The 20856-nt window shown below is 41.7% G+C and overlaps 1 protein-coding gene across 2 annotated transcripts in view; it reads left to right on the plus strand.

Annotated features, from left to right (window-relative positions):
• The window catches only part of LOC110526137 (centrosomal protein of 120 kDa), a 65831-nt gene that overhangs the window by 36052 nt on the left and 8923 nt on the right, over nucleotides 1-20856 (plus strand). For both annotated transcript variants that reach the window (XM_021606776.2, XM_036980406.1), the window contains exons 18-19: nucleotides 7262-7360; nucleotides 19939-20084. In XM_021606776.2, coding sequence (XP_021462451.2) covers nucleotides 7262-7360; nucleotides 19939-20084 — 245 coding nt within the window. The remainder of the gene's footprint in view (nucleotides 1-7261; nucleotides 7361-19938; nucleotides 20085-20856) is intronic.

Here is a 20856-nt window from a genome sequence, read left to right on the forward strand (position 1 = left end):
TTCAATGAACAGGTGCGCCTTGTTAAAAGCTAATTTGTGGAATTTCTTTCCTTAATTCATTTGAGCCAATCAGTTGTGTTGTGACAAGGTAGGGTTGGTATACAGAAGATAGCCATATTTGGTAAAAGACCAAGTCCATATTATGGCAAGAACAGCTCAAATAAGCAAAGAGAAACAACAGTCCTTCATTACTTTTAGACATGAAGGTCAGTCAACACGGAATATTTCAAGAATGTTTCTTCAAGTTCAGTTGCAAAAACCATCAAGCGCTATGATGAGGACCGTCACAGGAAAGGAAGACCTGCTGCAGAGGATTAGTTCATTAGAGTTACCAGCCTCAGAAATTGCAGCCCAAATATATGTAACAGACCTATCCCAACATCAACTGTTCAGAGGAGACTGTGTGAATCAGGCCTTCATGGTTGAATTGCTGCAAAGAACACTACGAAAGGACATCAATAAGATGAAGAGACTTGCTTGGGCCAAGAAACATGAGCAATGGACATTAGACCGGTGGATATCTGTCCTTTTTGGGTCTGAGTCCAAATTTGCAAATGCCGTGTCTTTGTGAGACGCAGAGTAGGTGAACGGATGATCTCCGCATGTGTGGTTCCCACCGTGAAGCATGGAGGAGGTGGTGTGTTGGTGCTTTGCTTGTGACACCTGTGATTTATTTAGAATACAAGTCACGCTTAATCAGCGCAGCATTCTGAAGCGATATGATATCCCATCTGGCTTGGGCTTAGTCCGGCTATCATTTGTTTTTCAACTGGACAATGACCCAAAACACAGCTCCAGACTGTGTAGGGGCTATTTCACCAAGAAGGAGATGGAGTGCTGCATCTGATGACCTGGCCTCCACAATCACCCAACCTTAACACATTTGAGATTGTTTGGGATGAGTTGGACCGCAGAGTGAAGGAAAAGCAGCCAACAAGTGCTCAGCATATGTGGGAACTCCTTCAAAACTGTTGGAAAAGCATTTCTCATGAAGATGGTTGAGAGAATTCCAAGAGTGTGTAAAGCTGTCATCAAGGCAAAGGGTGGATATTTTGAAGAAATTAAAATGTATTTTGATTTCTTTAACACTTTTTCGGTTACTACATGATTCCATGTGTGTTATTTCATAGTATTGCTGTCTTCACTATTATTCTACAATGTAGAAAATAGTAAAAATAAAGAAAAACCCTTGAATGAGTAGGTATATTCAAACTTTTGACTGGTACGGCATGTTTATGTAAATACAGTACCAGTCAAAAGATCACCCGGCGCAATGCTAAACTTTGGCTGGAGTGGTGTAAACCTCACCGCTATTGAATTCTGGAGAAGCGGAAACGCATTCTCTGGAGTGATGAGTCACGCTACACCATCTGGCAGTCTGACTGACTAATCTGTGTTTGGTGGATGCCAGGAGAACAATACCTCCCCGAAGTCAAAGTGCCAACTGTAAAGTTTGGTGGAGGAGGCTGGTTCATGGTTCGTGCTAGGCCCTTTAGTTCCAGTGAAGGGAAATATTAATGCAACCACATACAATGACCTTCTAGACATTTCTGTGTCTCCAACAGTTTGGGGAGGGCCTTTTCCTTTTAAAGCATGACAATGGCCCCTTGCGCGCACACATACAGAAATGGTTTGTCGATCGGTGTGGGAGAACTTGACTGGCCTGCACAGAGCCCTGACCTCAACCTCATCAAACTCCTTTGGGATGAATTGGAACGCTGACTACAAGCCAGGCCTAATCGCCCAACATCAGAGCCCGACCTCGCTAAAGCGCTTGTGACTGAATGGAAGCAAGTCCCCCCTGCAATGTTCCAACATCTAGTGGAAAGCCTTCCCAGATGAGTGGAAGCTGTTATAGCAGCAAAGGAGGGGACCAAATCCTTATTTATACCCATGATTTTGGAATTGGATGTTCGATAAGCGTGTAGTGTATGTATCCATTGTCAGATGTTTGATAGGCAATGCATTTGGTACAGTTTATGATTTGACCAAGTGACAGCCTTATTCTAACCAGCTCGTCAAAACAGTGTGCAAAAAGTATTGTATTAGTAGCTAACTGTATTGCTATAAAAGTATTCTAGCGTATTGCTATAAAAGTATTCTAGCTAGTGTCCATCACTGATAAACGCAATAGTTCCTTTTCCTGGCTCTCTACAAAAAGCTTTAGGGCCAACTGTTATATTGGTCCCCTAGTAGCCAGCTAGTGGAGAACCTTGTAAACATTACAGCTAGATCGTTACAGCTGTTGTTTAGTTAGCAAGCCAGGTAGCTAACAAGCTAGCTACATTTCGAGTACAGTAGCTAGACTAACTACCTAAACTTTACTCATCAGATATCCTAATCAGAAAACTGCTGAATGTTAGATAGCAAGCATTGTTACAGGTACTATTTATGTGTTAAACAACATTGGAAACTATCCATATTGCTAATAGTTACCGGTAGCTGGCTGGCTGGCTAGCTAGCTTTATTGGTGTAGGGAGTAGATTAGCTAGCCTCCCGTATTGCCGCTAAACTCTGTATTCATCCTCCTTGATTATTCAATTCCTTTGCAGAAGAGGGAGAAGGAGAGTGGATCTCCGGTCTCTTGGCCCTCCCACTCCTACGGGAGGCAGCTCCCGCTGTGCCTTGTCCAAGCTCTTCTCTGTCCTGGTACCCCAGTGTTGGAACCAGGTTCCCTCTGAAGCGGAGACATCTGCCCATCTTTCAAAAACATCTGAAGCCCTACCTCTTCAAAGAGTAAATTAAATAATCCTACCGCACCCCTTCCATCTTGTGCATGTCCAAGCTCGCCGTTAGCATGTAAGGAGCCTATCCCACAAACTCTTAGCTTACTGTTGGCAAGCTGGAACTGCAGGTAGAAGTTGTTTTAATGGGGCGGCACTAGTGGGAAGGCTCCTCCCATCTATCCATGACCCTGCACCAGCTGGGCTTGGTCGTGGGGGGCAGAGCCACTGTTCCATCTGGTGGCTTGGAGGCGCACAGAGCTAATGAGAGAGAAACTCGTTTGAGCCTCTTTGTCAGATTGGCCTCCGTTAGCAACTTGCAGAACTGGAGGTCCTCGTTCCAAGCACATGATGCATAGAAGGTGGGAATCCTTCCTTGCAATCTTAGAACCGCAAGCACAAGATGTGCTTACTAAGTACCACGTTCATATGTACAAACAATAGTAGGCAAGTATAAACATGGGACCACACAGCTGTCATACCGCTCAGGAAGGAGACGTGTTCTGTCTCCTAGAGATGAACGTACTTTGGTGTGAAGTGCAAATCAATCCCAGAACAACAGCAAAGGACCTTGTGAAGATGCTGGAGGAAACCGGTACAAAAGTATCTATATTCACAGTAAAACGAGTCCTATATCGACATAACCTGAAAGGACGCTCAGCAAAGAAGCCACTGCTCCAAAACCGGCATAAAAAAGCCAGACTATGGTTTGCAACTGCACATGGGGACAAAGATCGTACTTTTTGGAGAAATGTCCTCTGGTCTGATGAAACAAAAATAGAACTGTTTGGACATAATGACCATCGTTATGTTTGGTGGAAGAAGGGGAATGCTTGCAAGCCGAAGAACACCAACCGTGAAGCATGGGGGTGGCAGCATCATGTTGTGGGGGTGCTTTGCTGCAGGAGGGACTGGTGCTCTTCACAAAATAGATGGCATCATGAGGAGGGGAAATTACATGGATATATTGAAGCAACATCTCAAGACATCAGTTATAGCTTGGTCGCAAATGGTTCCTCCAAATGGACAATGACCCCAAGCATATTCCAAATATTCCACAGTTGTGGCAAAATGGCTTAAGGACCACAAAATGAAGGTTTTGGAGTGGCCATAACAAAGTCCTGACCTCAATCCCATTCAAAATTTGTGGGTAAAACTGAAAAAGTGTGTGCGATCAAGGAGGCCTACAAACCTGACTCAGTTACTCCAGCTCTATCAGAAGGAATGGGCCAAATTCACCCAACTTATTGTGGAAGCTTGTGGATGGCTACCTGTCAGAATAATAGTAGAGAGAATGATTAATTTCAGCTTTTATTTCTTTCATCACATTCCCATTGGGTCAAAAATTTACATGCTACCAAATACTAATTGAGTGTATTGTCTTTAAAATTGTTTAACTTTGGTCAAACGTAACGTTTGACCAAAGTTAAACAATTTTAAAGACAATACACTCAATTAGTATTTGGTAGCATGTAAATTTTTGACCCAATGGGAATGTGATGAAAGAAATAAAAGCTGAAATTAATCATTCTCTCTACTATTATTCTGACATTTCACATTCTAAAAAATAAAGTGGTGATCCTAAGACAGGGAATTTTTACTAAGATTTAAATGTCAGGAATTGTGAAACTGAGTTTAAATGTACAGTGCCTTGGGAAAGTGTTCGGCCCCCTTGAACTTTGCGACCTTTTGCCACATTTCAGGCTTCAAACATAAAGATATAAAACTGTATTTTTTTGTGAAGAATCAACAACAAGTGGGACACTCATGAAGTGGAACGACATTTATTGGATATTTCAAACTTTTTTAACAAATCAAAAACTGAAGAATTGGGCGTGCAAAATTATTCAGCCCCCTTAAGTTAATACTTTGTAGCGCCACCTTTTGCTGCGATTACAGCTGTAAGTCGCTTGGGGTATGTCTCTATCAGTTTTGCACATCGAGAGACTGACATTTTTTCCCATTCCTCCTTGCAAAACAGCTCGAGCTCAGTGAGGTTGGATGGAGAGCATTTGTGAACAGCAGTTTTCAGTTCTTTCCACAGATTCTCGATTGGATTCAGGTCTGGACTTTGACTTGGCCATTCTAACACCTGGATATGTTTATTTTTTAACCATTCCATTGTAGATTTTGCTTTATGTTTTGGATCATTGTCTTTTTGGAAGACAAATCTCCGTCCCAGTCTCAGGTCTTTTGCAGACTCTATCAGGTTTTCTTCCAGAATGGTCCTGTATTTGGCTCCATCCATCTTCCCATCAATTTTAACCATCTTCCCTGTCCCTGCTGAAGAAAAGCAGGCCCAAACCATGATGCTGCCACCACCATGTTTGACAGTGGGGATGGTGTGTTCAGGGTGATGAGCTGTGTTGCTTTTACGCCAAACATAACGTTTTGCATTGTTGCCAAAAAGTTCAATTTTGGTTTCATCTGACCAGAGCACCTTCTTCCACATGTTTGGTGTGTCTCCCAGGTGGCTTGTGGCAAACTTTAAACGACACTTTTTATGGATATCTTTAAGAAATGGCTTTCTTCTTGCCACTCTTCCATAAAGGCCAGATTTGTGCAATATACGACTGATTGTTGTCCTATGGACAGAGTCTCCCACCTCAGCTGTAGATCTCTGCAGTTCATCCAGAGTGATCATGGGCCTCTTGGCTGCATCTCTGATCAGTCTTCTCCTTGTATGAGCTGAAAGTTTAGAGGGACGGCCAGGTCTTGGTAGATTTGCAGTGGTCTGATACTCCTTCCATTTCAATATTATCGCTTGCACAGTGCTCTTTGGGATGTTTAAAGCTTGGGAAATCTTTTTGTATCCAAATCCAGCTTTAAACTTCTTCACAACAGTCTCTCGGACCAGCCTGGTGTGTTCCTTGTTCTTCATGATGCTCTCTGCGCTTTTAACGGACCTCTGAGACTATCACAGTGCAGGTGCATTTATACGGAGACTTGATTACACACAGGTGGATTGTATTTATCATCATTAGTCATTTAGGTCAACATTGGATCATTCAGAGATCCTCACTGAACTTCTGGAGAGAGTTTGCTGCACTGAAAGTAAAGGGGCTGAATAATTTTGCACGCCCAATTTTTCAGTTTTTGATTTGTTAAAAAAGTTTGAAATATCCAATAAATGTCGTTCCACATCATGATTGTGTCCCACTTGTTGTTGATTCTTCACAAAAAAATACAGTTTTATATCTTTATGTTTGAAGCCTGAAATGTGGCAGAAGGTCGCAAAGTTCAAGGGGGCCGAATACTTTCGCAAGGCACTGTATTTGGTTAAGGTGTATGTAAAGTTCCGACTTCAACTGTGCATACCCCAACCAGAAGCAGCATCCGCACTGAGCTAAAGGCTAGAACTGCCTCTTTCGAAGTGCAGGACTCTAACCCTGAAGCTGGTAAGAAAACCCGCTATGCCCTCCGAACCATCAAACAGGCAAAGCGTCAATACAGGACTAAGATCGAATCGTACAACACTGGCTCCGATGCTCGTCGGATGTGGCAGGGCTTGCAAACCATTAGACGACAAAGGGATGCACAGCCGAGAGCTGCCCAGTTCCACGAGCCTACATAACCTATTCCCCGCCAGGAGACTGAAAAGATTTGGCATGGGTCCTCAGATCCTCAAAAGGTTCTACAGCTTCACCATCGAGAGCATCCTGACGGGTTGCATCACTGCCTGGTATGGCAACTGCTCGGCCTCTGACCGCAACGCATGAAAGAGGGTATTGTGTACGGCCCAGTACATCACGGGGGCCAAGCTTCCTGCCATCCAGCACCTCTACCAGGCGGGGTCAGAGGAAGGCCCTAAAAATTGTCAGACTCCAGCCACTCAAGTCATAGACTGTTCTCTCTGCTACCGCACGGCAAGCGGTACCGGAGCGCCATGTCTCTGTCCAAGAGGCTTCTAAACAGCTTCTACCACCAAGCCATAAGACTGCTGAACATCTAATCAAAGGGCTTACCCAGACTATTTGCATTGCTACTCTGTTATTATCTATGCATAGTCACTTTAATAACTCTACCTACATGTACATATTACCTCGACTAACCGGTACCCCTGAATATTGTCTCGCTATTGTTATTTCACCGCTGCTCTTTAATTACTTGTTCCATTTATTTCTTATTCATATTTTTTAAACTGCGTTGTTGGTTAGGGGCTTGTAGGTAAGCATTTCACTAAGGTCTACACCTGTTGTGTTCGGTGCATGTGACTAATAAAATTTGATTAACAATGTACATTTGCTTTAAAAAAAACAACATTTTAATAATTTTGCAGACGCTCTTATCCAGAGCCTAGCTGGCTCTGGGGTTCGTACCAGCGACCTCTGAACCGCTAGGCTACCTGTAATTGAAAGAGAACCACTTATAACTTGTTTATAACTTATTTGCAACCACTTATAGTCTGTAATCACTTAGAACTAGTTTACAACCACTTCTAACCTGTTTGTAACCACTTAAAACCACAGGTTGTAATTTTTTACCTTTTTTTTGTTGAGGTTGTGCTGCATCTTTTAATCAACAATCTGTTATTCAAGGTGGAACTTGAAAGGACACTGGAATCGACGACAAAGTCTAAACTTCATTACAAGCAGCAGTGGGGGCGTGCTTTGAAAGAACTGGCCAGATTCAAACAGGTAGGCCAATTTGGATGACTACCACTTTGATTCAACAAATGTATTTGTCTGTGGTATGCTAATACCAACATGATCAGCATGTTTGTGCTATACTATAGTTAGAATATGTAGGGGTCATATAGATATATACATTAGGAACAACTGCTCTTTCCATGACATAGACTGACCAGTTCAATCCAGGTGAAAGCTATGATCCCTTATTGATTTTACTTGTTAAATCAGTATAGATTAATCAGTGTAGATAAAGGGGTGGAGACAGGTCAAATAATGATTTTCATGCCTTGAGACAATTTACACATGGCTTGTGTATGTGTGCCATTCAGAGGGTGAATGGGCAAGAGCTGTTCCTAATGTTTTGTACACATATGTGCTATACAGTGCCTTCGGAAAGTATTCAGACCTTGACCTTTTTTCACATTTTTGTTACAGCCTTATTCTAAAATGGATTAAATGAAAAATAAAAAATCCTCAGCAATCTACACACAATACCCCATAATAAAAAGGCAAAAACAGTTTTAAAAATTGTTACAAATAAACAGATACCTTATGTAAATAAGTATTCAGACCCTTTGCTATGAGACTCAAAATTGAGCTCAGGTGCATCCTGTTTTCATAGATCATCATTGATGTTTCTACAACATCAATGGAGTCCACCTGTGGTAAATTAAATTGATTAGACATAATTTGGAGACACACTTGTCTATAAAAGGTCCAATAGTTGACAGTGCATGTCAAAAAAATAGAACTGAAAATAGCTGTGCTGCAACGCTCCCCATTCAACCTGACAGTGCTTGAGGCTCTGCGGAGGAGAATGGGAGAAACTCCCCAAATATATAGGTGTGCCAAGCTTGTAGCGTCATACCCAAGAAGACTAGGCTGTAATCACTGCCAAAGGTGCTTCAACTAAGTACTGAGTAAAGGTGTATATATATATATATTTTTTTTTTAATAAATTGGCAAAAATGTCCATCTGTTTTTGCTTTGTCACTATGGGGTAATGTGTGAAGTTGAGGAATTAAAAAAAATATTTGATCTATTTTAGAATAAAGGGGCTGAATACTTTCCGAAGGCACTATATATACATACATACAGTGGGGCAAAAAAGTATTTAGTCAGCCACCAATTGTGCAAGTTCTCCCACTTAAAAATATGAGAGGCCTGTAATTTTCATCATAGGTACACTTCAACTATGACAGACAAAATGAGAAGAAAAAATCCAGAAAATCACATTGTAGGATTTTTTTATGAATTTATTTGCAAATTATGGTGGAAAATAAGTATTTGGTCACCTACAAACAAGCAAGATTTCTGGCTCTCACAGATCTGTAACTTCTTCATTAAGAGGCTCCTCTGTCCTCCACTCGTTACCTGTATTAGTGACACCTGTTTGAACTTGTTATCAGTATAAAAGACACCTGTCCACAACCTCAAACAGTCACACTCCAAACTCCACTATGGCCAAGACCAAAGAGCTGCCAAAGGACACCAGAAACAAAATTGTAGACCTGCACCAGGCTGGGAAGACTGAATCTGCAATAGGTAAGCAGCTTGGTTTGAGGAAATCAACTGTGGGAGCAATTATTAGGAAATGGAAGACCATACAAGACCACTGATAATCTCCCTCGATCTGAGGCTCCACGCAAGATCTCACCCCGTGGGGTCAAAATGATCACAAGAACGGTGAGCAAAAATCCCAGAACCACACGGGGGGACCTAGTGAATGACCTACAGAGAGCTGGGACCAAAGTAACACAGCCTACCATCAGTAACACACTACGCCGCCAGGGACTCAAATCCTGCAGTGCCAGACGTGTCCCCCTGCTTAAGCCAGTACATGTCCAGGCCCATCTGAAGTTTGCTAGAGAGCATTTGGATGATCCAGAAGAAGATTGGGAGAATGTCATATGGTCAGATGAAACCAAAATAAAACTTTTTGGTAACTCAACTCGTCGTGTTTGGAGGACAAAGAATGCTGAGTTGCATCCAAAGAACACCGTACCTACTGTGAAGCATGGGGGTGGAAACATCATGCTTTGGGGCTGTTTTTCTGCAAAGGGACCAGAACGACTGATCCGTGTAAAGGAAAGAATGAATGGGGCCATGTATCGTGAGATTTTGAGTGAAAACCTCCTTCCATCAGCAAGGGCATTGAAGATGAAACGTGGCTGGGTTTTTCAGCATGACAATGATCCCAAACACACCGCCCGGGCAACGAAGGAGTGGCTTCGTAAGAAGCATTTCAAGGTCCTGGAGTGGCCTAGCCAGTCTCCAGATCTCAACCCTATAGACAATCTTTGGAGGGAGTTGAAAGTCTCCCTCCTCACTGCTCTAGAGGAGATCTGCATGGAGGAATGGGCCAAAATACCAGCAACAGTGTGAAAACCTTGTGAAGACTTACAGAAAACATTTGACCTCTGTCATTGCCAACAAAGGGTATATAACAAAGTATTGAGAAACTTTTGTTATTGACCAAATACTTATTTTCCACCATAATTTGCAAATAAATTCATTAAAAATCCTACAATGTGATTTTCTGGATTTTGTCTTCTCATTTTGTCTGTCATAGTTGAAGTGTACCTATGATGAAAATTACAGGCCTCATCTTTTTAAGTGGGAGAACTTGCACAATTGGTGGCTGACTAAATACTTTTTTGCCCCACTGTACACTACCAGTCAAACTTTGTTCACACCTACTCATTCAAGGATTTTTCTTTATTTTTACAATGTTTTACTTTGTAGAATAATAGTGAAGGCGTCAAAACTATGAAACGACACATATGGAATCATTTAGTATCCAAAAAAAAGTGTTAAACAAATCAAAATAGTGTGTGCAAACCTGTCAAGGCAAAGGGTGGCACCTTTGAAGAATCTCAAATATAAAATATATTTTGATTTGTTTAACACTTTTGGGGTTTCTACATGATTCCATATGTGTTATTTCATAGTTTTGATTATTCTACAATGTAGAAAATAGTAAATAATAAAGAAAAACCCTTGAATGAGTAGGTGTCCAAACATTTAACTGGTATTGTACTGTATTTACGCATGTACATACAGTGCATTCGGAAAGTATTCAGACTTTTTTACGTTACAGTCTTACTCTAAAATTGATTAAATAAAAAATCCTCATGAATCTACACACAATACCCCATAAATCCCCAGCAAAAACTGTTTTTGGTCATTGTTTTGTTAATTTTTAACAAATATTTCATTTACATATGTATTCAGACCTTGTTCTCAGTACTTTGTTGGACTTTTGGCAGCGATAACAGCCTCAAGTCTTCTTGGATATGACAGTACAAGCTTGGCACACCTGTGTTTTTGGAGTTTCTCTTATTCTCTGCAGATCCTCTCAAGCTCTATCGGGTTGGATGGGGAACGTCACTGCACAGCTATTTTCAGGTCTCTCTTGCCTCGTCTTGGTTATGTGCTTAGGGTCGTTGTCCTGTTGGAAGGTGAACCTTCTCCCTAGTTTGAGGTCCTGAGTGCTCTGGAGCAGGTTTTGGTATTTTATTAGGATACTCATTAGCTGTTGCAGAAGCTTCAAGGGGTCCACATGAAACATGACATAATACAGAACGTTAATAGACCAGATCAGCTGAAGAGCAGAACTACATCAATGTTTTTTTCAAGGCACACGCAGCCTAAATATCAATACATGCACACAAACTATCTAGGTCAAATAGGGGAGAGTTGTGAGATGTATTTGTTTTTTGAAACTAGATTTTCTGTTCATTTGAACAATATGAGATGGAACAGAGTTTCATGCAGTAATGGCTCTATATAATACGGTACGCTTTCTTGAATTTGCTCTGGATTTTGGGACTGTGGAAAGACACCTGGTGGCATGTCTGGTGGGGTAAGTGTGTGTCAGAGCTGTGTGTAAGTTGACTATGTAAACAACAATTTGGGATTTTCAACACATTAATGTTTCTTATAAAAAGTGATGCAGTCAGTCTCTCCTCAACTCTTAGCCAGGAGACTGGCATGCATAATATTTATATCAGCCATCTGATTACAATGAAGAGCAGGACGTGCTGTTCTGTTCAGGGCCAGCTGCAGCTTAACTAGGTCTTTCCTTGCAGAACTCGACCACACGACTGGACATTAATCAAGATGAGAAAAAACTAGAGCCTACAGAACTTGCTTTTTGGAATATGGTGTCAAAACAACCATTGACTCTAGCGGGTTCTTGGTCACCTCCCTGACCAAGGCCCTTCTCCCCGATTGCTCAGTTTGGCCGGGTGGCCAGCTCTAGGAAGAGTTTTGTGGTTCCGCACTGTGGTTCCGCACTTTTTCCATTTAAGAATGATGGAGGCCACTGTGATCTCAGGGACCTTCAATGCTGCAGACATTTTTTGGTCGCCTTCCCCAGATCTGTGCCTCGACACTCTATTCCTTCGAACTCATGGCTTGGTTTTTGCTCTGACATGCACTGTCAACTGTGAGACCTTATATAGACAAGTGTGTGCCTTTCCATATGTCCAATCAATTGTATTTACCACAGGTGGACTCCAAGTTGTAGAAAGATTTCAAGGATGAACAATGGAAACCTGATGCACTTAACTCCTCTAGGGTAGGGGGCAGCATTTGGAATTTTGGATGAAAAGCGTGCCCAAATTTAACTGCCTTCTACTCAGGCCCAGAAGATAGGATGTGCATATAATTAGTAGATGTGGATAGAAAACACTCTAAAGTTTCCAAAACTGTTAAAATAGTGTATGTGAGTATAACAGAACTGATTTGGCAGGTGAAAACCTGAGAGAAATCCATTCAGGAAGTAGGATTAAAAAAAAAAAACTTTTCTGTTCAATGTCATTACAGTATCCATTGACTTAGGACTCAAATTGCAGTTCCTATGCCTTCCACTAGATGTCAACAGTCTTTAGAAATTGTTTCAGGCTTGTATTCTGAAAAATGAGAGAGTAAGAGCAGTCTGAATGAGTGGACCCTGCCGTGTCACAGCTTTTTCATGCGCGCGACCGAGAGTGTGCCTTTTCTTGTTTACCTTTTATATTGACAACGTTATTGTCCGGTTGAAATATTATCGATTTATTTAGGCTAAAAACAACCTGAGGATTGAATATAAACATCGTTTGACATGTTTCTATGAACTTTACGGATACAGGTTTTTTTTGTCTGCCTGTTGTGACTGCGTTTGAGCCTGTGGATTACCGAACAAAACGCGCAAACAAAACGGAGGTTTTCGGATATAAAGAGAGACTTTATCGAACAAAAGGAACATTTATTGAATAAATGAATGTCTTTTTAGTGCAACCATATGAAGATCATCAAAGGTAAGTAATTCATTTTATCTCTATTTCTGACTTGTGTAACTTCTACTTGGCTGGTTACTGTTTAATGATTTGTCTGCTGGGCTATGTTCTCAAATAATTGTAAGGTATGCTTTCGCTGTAAAGCATTTTTTAAATCTCACACCGTGGTTGGATTCACAAGAAGTTAATCTTTTAAACCTATGTAAAATAGTTGTATCTTTTCTGAATTTTTATAATGAGTATTTCTATATTTGAATTTGGCGCTCTGCAATCTCACTGGATGTTGGCCAGATGGGACGCTAGCGGTCCCACATACCTTAGAGGTTAAGCTCAATTGCAAGTCTCTTAGCTCTTAGATTTATTTCAATTTTTTATAAATTTGCAAACATTTCTATAAACCTGTTTTCGCTTTGCCATTATGGGGTATTGTGTGTAGATTGGGGGGGGATGATACATTTTAGAATAAGGCAGTAACGTAACAGTATGGGAAAAGTAAAGGGGTCTGAATACTTTCTGATTGCACTGTGTGATATAGCCCATATCATGCACACCTACGGGGCATAGTGTGGAAATGATAACAAAAGTGCAGGGAATGCAGACATTTTTGGTGGTGTTGAAGTTTGATTGAATAATCAGAATGAAGTTAGCCACATTGTTGCATCCCTAGAGTAATGAACTACTCATGTAGCATGTTTAGAGCTTTTTTTCCAAAACATAAAATACTGTCATACTGTGAAAAACATTTTATGTTATTTTGGCCATATTTCCCAGCCCTAGGCATAAATCATATCTTTGTTCCCCCCACCCTCTGATGTCTAAATATTTTACATTTGTTGCATCCTTGCAGCATGTGTCAATGATAAATAATTAACAGCTGGAGGATAAGTGTGAATGCAAATAAAGGAAGCCGCGTTAGTTAACTTTATTCTACCTTTCACAGCCTCATCATACAGTTTTTTTATGTGGATTCATTCGGTGTGTGTGTGTTTTTACATGGGCCCCCCCCCCAAAAAAAATTCAAAGGTCTATTAGACATTGATCACTTTTAAATCAGCACAACCTTATAGTGGGCTTTGAAACCTGTGCTGCGTCTGGAGTGAACCCTTCGAGGGACTGATCCAATGTCAACAACGTCGGCACACTGGGCTTATCAGGCCTCACTAATAACTGTTAAAGACAAAAGCCAGCTGGAAAATCTGAACCCCCTTTTTTCTGGACTTTCTAAGTGCCAGATATATGTTAAGAAAACACAAGTTGATTTATGTTGCACTAAGGGCTTCATAACTTAATGTGAAATAGTCCTATAAATCATGTTTGTATTATGTTAAGCATTAGCCCAGGCGTTAACCATTTAAATGTCACACTTGTTTTTAGGAGTATCTGTCAGACCTGTGCTTGGATACGCTCAGTGTAGTTAACGTTTGTTTGGTATCATTATTTGTTTCACCTATCAACTCGTCTGCATAATGTTTAGTTACGTTGCGGCAAAGAAATTCTCCCTTCAGGAATAATGCCTTTTCCCTCTAAAATGTCCAGATGGTAAGAATGAAATGCAGTTCTTTAGAAAACTTCTACATTCCTGATTTAGCCCTTAGCCTTATCTTATCTCTTAGCCTCTAATACAGCAGATACGGTCAACTGGTTAATTTGAGCCCAAGTATGCCTCCTACTCCCCTAACTCTGAACCGCCTTGGTATTTGGTGTCAGATAGTGTGAGACCTGAAAAACTGGAGCTTTGAAATCCCCCAGGTGTCTGTCTGTCAGTCGGCTTATTTTCCAGAAAACTGTAGTTGAGGCCCATCTGGGCAGCTTGCTTCACTCAGGCGAGTACCTAGTCTAACCCACTGGATGCAGGCCACTGGGAATGGGGGTCATTCACTGGTCACTCAGTCCTGCTTGTGCTGCCTTTGTCCTCTCTCCTCCCTCTTGGAGAGAGCCAGACTCTGGAGGTCTGTGTTTACCAAGACCCTGTCCTCCATTACTGAGAATGCAGTGGAGTACCACACACCTAACCCCTAGCGTGGCGCTGTTGTCCACTAGAAATACTTAATGCACTTTTCAACCAGCAGTAACTGAGGAAATCCTTTGCCCAAGAGGCCTTACAAAAATCACTGCCATAATTGTTTCAGTGTTGTTGCTTTGGCGCTTACTTGGCAATGTGCGATCCAGAAATGTTTCTGTGGTTTGTTTTTCTAGCAATTTTGGTAAAATAAATGTATTACAGGCGACTAATGTTCAGTTTTGCCCTGGCTGTGTGAGAAAAAGTAACTTGTCTGTATTTTAACCAGTGATTGTCTGGAAAAGGGAAGCGGTGTCCATATCTGAACCAATAACTGTTAAGTGTCAGGGAACACATGACATGTCCCTAAGCTGCTGTTCTTTGAAACCGTCATAGGATTCTCTTGGTCAAAATGCTTTTTATTCTATGATCAGCTTTTTATTCCATGGTACCAATGTAAACACTGGTGATTGGAGAAAAAATCTGTAGTTATGTATCGCAATATTATTTTGGATAATATACTTTCCAAGTATTGATTTGTAGTAATAATAATATACCATTGAAGTCGGAAGTTTACATACACTTAGGTTGGAGTCATTAAAACTAGTTTTTCAAGCACTCCACAAATTTCTTATCAAACTATAGTTTTGGCAAGTCGGTTAGGACATCTACTTTGTGCATGACACAAGTAATTTCCAACAATTGTTTACAGACAGATTATTTAACTTATAATTCACTGTATCACAATTCCAGTGGGTCAGAAGTGTACATACACTAATTTGACTGTGCCTTTTTAAACAGCTTGGAAAATTCCAGAAAATGATGCCATGGCTTTAGAAGCTTCTGATAGGCTAATTGACATAATTTGAGTCAATTGGAGGTGTACCTGTGGATGTATTTCAAGGCCTACCTTCCAACTCAGTGCCTCTTTGCTTGACATCATGGGACAATCCAAATAAATCAGCTAAGACCTCTGGGGGGGGGGGGGGAAATGGTGGACCTCCAAGTCTGGTTCGTCCTTGGGAGAAATATCCAAACGCTTGAAGGTACGACGTCCATCTGTACAAACAATAGTACGCAAGTATAAACACCATGGGACCATGCAGCCGTCATACCGCTCAAGAAGGAGACGTGTTCTGTCTCCTAGAGATGAATGTACTTTGGTGTGAAAAGTGCAAATCAATCCCAGAACAACAGCAAAGGACCGTGTGAAGATGCTGGAGGACACGGGTACAAAAGTATCTATATCCACAGTAAAATGAGTCCTATATCGACATAACCTGAAAGGCCGCTCAGCAAGGAAGAAGCCACTGCTCCAAAAACGGCATTTAAAAAAGCCTGACTACGGTTTGCAACTGCACATGGGGACAAAGATCACACTTTTTGGAGAAATGTCCTCTGGTCTGATGAAACAAAAATAGAACCTTGTGGCCATAATGACCATCGTTCCGTTTGGAGGAAAAAGGGTGATACTTGCAAGACGAAGAACACTATCCCAACCGTGAAGCACAGGGTTGGCAACATCATGTGGGGGTGCTTTGCTGCAGGAGGGACTGGTGCACTTCACAAAATAGATGGAATCATGAGGAGGGGAAATTATTGGATATATTGAAGCAAAATCTCAAGACATCGGTCAGGAAGTTAAAGCTTGGTCGCAAATGGGTCTTTTCAAATGGACAATGACCCCAAGCATACTTCCGAAGTTGTGGCAAAATGGCTTAAGGACACCAAAGTCAAGGTATTGGAGTGGCCATCACAAAACCCTGACATCAATCCCATAGAACATTTGTGGGCAGAACTGAGAAAGTGTGCATTAAAGGAGGCCTAGAAACCTGACTCCAGTTCTGTCAGGAGGAATGGGCCAAAATTCACCCAACTTATTGTGTGAAGCTTGTGGAAGGGTACCCAAAATGTTTGACCCAAGTTAAACAATTTAAAGGCAATGCTACCAGATACTACTTGTGTACTTAAACTTCTAACCCACTGGGAATGTGATGAAAGAAATAAAAGCTGAAATTAATCACTCTCTCTACTATTATTCTGACATTTCACTTTCTTAAAATAAAGTGGTGATCCTAACTGACCTAAGACAGGGAATTTATACTAGGATTAAATGTCAGGTATTGTGAAAAACTGAGTTTAAATGTATTTGGCTAAGGTGTATGTGAACTTCTGACTTCAACTGTGTGTGTGTGTGTATATAGCTATATCTATTTATTTAAGATGGTGTTAGCTAGTGCTAGTCTGCTGTACTTCACCAAAACGCCAGTATTCTTCATCCTATAGCTTGTTATTCTTTTTCATAGTGAGTCAACATGTTTTCAACACTTATTTCCATGACTAATCAAAACAAATTTTGTCGTGCTTGTCTCTCTGCTGCAGATATATAGTGAGCATTATGTTGGAAACATCATCTCAATAAAATTGCAACATTGAATTGCTATATATATATATATATATATATATACAGTGCCTTGCGAAAGTATTCGGCCCCCTAGAACTTTGCGACCTTTTGCCACATTTCAGGCTTCAAACATAAAGATATAAAACTGTATTTTTTTGTGAAGAATCAACAACAAGTGGGACACAATCATGAAGTGGAACGACATTTTATTGGCTATTTCAAACTTTTTTAACAAATCAAAAACTGAAAAATTGGGCGTGCAAAATTATTCAGCCCCTTTACTTTCAGTGCAGCAAACTCTCTCCAGAAGTTCAGTGAGGATCTCTGAATGATCCAATGTTGACCTAAATTACTAATGATGATAAATAAATCAAATCAAATCAAATCAAATTTATTTTATATAGCCCTTTGTACATCAGCTGATATCTCAAAGTGCTGTACAGAAACCCAGCCTAAAACCCCAAACAGCAAGCAATGCAGGTGAAGAAGCACGGTGGCTAGGAAAAACACCCTAGAAAGGCCAAAACCTAGGAAGAAACCTAGAGAGGAACCAGGCTATGTGGGGTGGCCAGTCCTCTTCTGGCTGTGCCGGGTGGAGATTATAACAAAACATGGTCAAGATGTTCAAATGTTCATAAATGACCAGCATGGTCGAATAATAATAAGGCAGAATAGTTGAAACTGGAGCAGCAGCACAGTCAGGTGGACTGGGGACAGCAAGGAGTCATCATGTCAGGTATTCCTGGGGCATGGTCCTAGGGCTCAGGTCCTCCGAGAGAGAGAAAGAAAGAGAGAATTAGAGAGAGCATATGTGGGATGGCCAGTCCTCTTCTGGCTGTGCCGGGTGGAGATTATAACAGAACATGGCCAAGATGTTCAAATGTTCATAAATGATCAGCATGGTCGAATAATAATAAGGCAGAACAGTTGAAACTGGAGCAGCAGCACAGCCAGGTGGACTGGGGACAGCAAGGAGTCATCATGTCAGGTAGTCCTGGGGCATGGTCCTAGGGCTCAGGTCCTCCGAGAGAGAGAAAGAGAGAAGGAGAGAATTAGAGAACGCACACTTAGATTCACACAGGACACCGAATAGGACAGGAGAAGTACTCCAGATATAACAAACTGACCCTAGCCCCCCGACACATAAACTACTGCAGCATAAATACTGGAGGCTGAGACAGGAGGGGTCAGGAGACACTGTGGCCCACTCCGAGGACACCCCCGGACAGGGCCAAACAGGAAGGATATAACCCCACCCACTTTGCCAAAGCACAGCCCCCACACCACTAGAGGGATATCTTCAACCACCAACTTACCATCCTGAGACAAGGCTGAGTATAGCCCACAAAGACCTCCGCCACGGCACAACTTAACTTAAATACAATCCACCTGTGTGTAATCAAGTCTCCGTATAAATGCACCTGCACTGTGATAGTCTCAGAGGTCCGTTAAAAGCGCAGAGAGCATCATGAAGAACAAGGAACACACCAGGCAGGTCCGAGATACTGTTGTGAAGAAGTTTAAAGCCGGATTTGGATACAAAAAGATTTCCCAAGCTTTAAACATCCCAAGGAGCACTGTGCAAGCGATAATATTGAAATGGAAGGAGTATCAGACCACTGCAAATCTACCAAGACCTGGCCGTCCCTCTAAACTTTCAGCTCATACAAGGAGAAGACTGATCAGAGATGCAGCCAAGAGGCCCATGATCACTCTGGATGAACTGCAGAGATCTACAGCTGAGGTGGGAGACTCTGTCCATAGGACAACAATCAGTCGTATATTGCACAAATCTGGCCTTTATGGAAGAGTGGCAAGAAGAAAGCAATTTCTTAAAGATATCCATAAAAAGTGTTGTTTAAAGTTTGCCACAAGCCACCTGGGAGACACACCAAACATATGGAAGAAGGTGCTCTGGTCAGATGAAACCAAAATTGAACTTTTTGGCAACAATGCAAAAGTTATGTTTGGCGTAAAAGCAACACAGCTGAACACACCATCCCCACTGTCAAACATGGTGGTGGCAGTATCATGGTTTGGGCCTGCTTTTCTTCAGCAGGGACAGGGAAGATGGTTAAAATTGATGGGAAGATGGATGGAGCCAAATACAGGACCATTCTGGAAGAACCTGATGGAGTCTGCAAAAGACCTGAGACTGGGACGGAGATTTGTCTTCCAACAAGACAATGATCCAAAACATAAAGCAAAATCTACAATGGAATGGTTCAAAAATAAACATATCCAGGTGATAGAATGGCCAAGTCAAAGTTCAGACCTGAATCCAATCGAGAATCTGTGGAAAGAACTGAAAACTGCTGTTCACAAATGCTCTCCATCCAACCTCACTGAGCTCGAGCTGTTTTGCAAGGAGGAATGGGAAAAAATGTCAGTCTCTCGATGTGCAAAACTGATAGAGACATACCCCAAGCGACTTATAGCTGTAATCGCAGCATAAGGTGGCGCTACAAAGTATTAACTTAAGGGGGCTGAATAATTTTGCACGCCCAATTTTTCAGTTTTTGATTTGTTAAAAAAGTTTGAAATATCCAATAAATGTCGTTTCACTTCATGATTGTGTCCCACTTGTTGTTGATTCTTCACAAAAAAATAGTTTTATATCTTTATGTTTGAAGCCTGAAATGTGGCAAAAGGTCGCAAAGTTCAAGGGGGCCGAATACTTTCGCAAGGCACTGTATATATATGTGTGTGTGTGTGTGTGTATAGGGATACCCTATTATCGTATTCAGCACCTTAGTATCGTGATAATTTTGTATCTTTTAGGTCCCTGCCAATTCCCATCCCTCAAACACCTGGTTATTTTCCTACTGTGTTTGAGAAAGTATGCTGTGCTGCAGAACAGAGTGATATGATAACAGCCTTCTCTGGTATGTTGTGTTAGAGAGAGCAGGAGAGCGCCATGACACGGCTGAAGAAGCAGCAGCAGGAGCTGGAGACCATGAGGCTGCGCTACCTGGCAGCCGAGGAGAAGGAAGCCGTCAAAAGCGAGAAACACGAGCTGGAGGACATCAGGAACGAGCTGAACAGGTACTAACTGCCACATTCTACGCTAGCATTATTTATCTTCCAAGAGCCTGGAAGGTTCACTTAAGACGAGTTAAGTGGAATTTAATTCAAAACAACTATAGTCAAAGGCAAAAGGGACTTTTATGCTCCCTGTATTTATTCATTGACATTCTTATGCCAGCTTTATACTAAACTCGGCAACAAAAAAAATGAAACGTTCTCTCACTGTTAACTGTGTTTATTTTCACCAAACTTAACGTGTAAATATTTGTATGGACATAACCAGATTCAACAACTGAGACATAAACGGAACAAGTTCCACAGACATGAGACTAACAGCAATGTAATAATGTGTCCCTGAACAAAGGGGGTGGGGGGTCAAAATCAAAAGTAACAGTATCTGGTGTGGCCACCACCAGGTACTGCTGTGCATCTCCTCCTCATGGTCTGCACCAAATTTGCCGATTCTTGCTGTGAGATGTTACCCCACTCTTCCACCGAGTCACCTGCATGTTCCCAGACATTTCTGTTGGGAATGGCCCTATCCCTCACCCTCCAATCCAACAGGTCCCAGACGTGCTCAATGGGATTGACATCTGAGCTGTATGCTGGCCATGGCAGAACACTTTCATTCCTGTCTGCAGGAAATCACGCGCAGAACGAGCAGTATGGCTGGTGGCATTGTCATGCTGGCGGGTCATGTCAGGATGAGCCTGCAGGAAATGTACCACACGAGGGAGAAGGATGTCTTCCCTGTAACGCACAGCGTTGAGATTGCCTGCAATGACAACAA

Source organism: Oncorhynchus mykiss, chromosome 6 (genome assembly GCF_013265735.2).
Source record: "Oncorhynchus mykiss isolate Arlee chromosome 6, USDA_OmykA_1.1, whole genome shotgun sequence".
Taxonomy (NCBI): domain Eukaryota; kingdom Metazoa; phylum Chordata; class Actinopteri; order Salmoniformes; family Salmonidae; genus Oncorhynchus; species Oncorhynchus mykiss.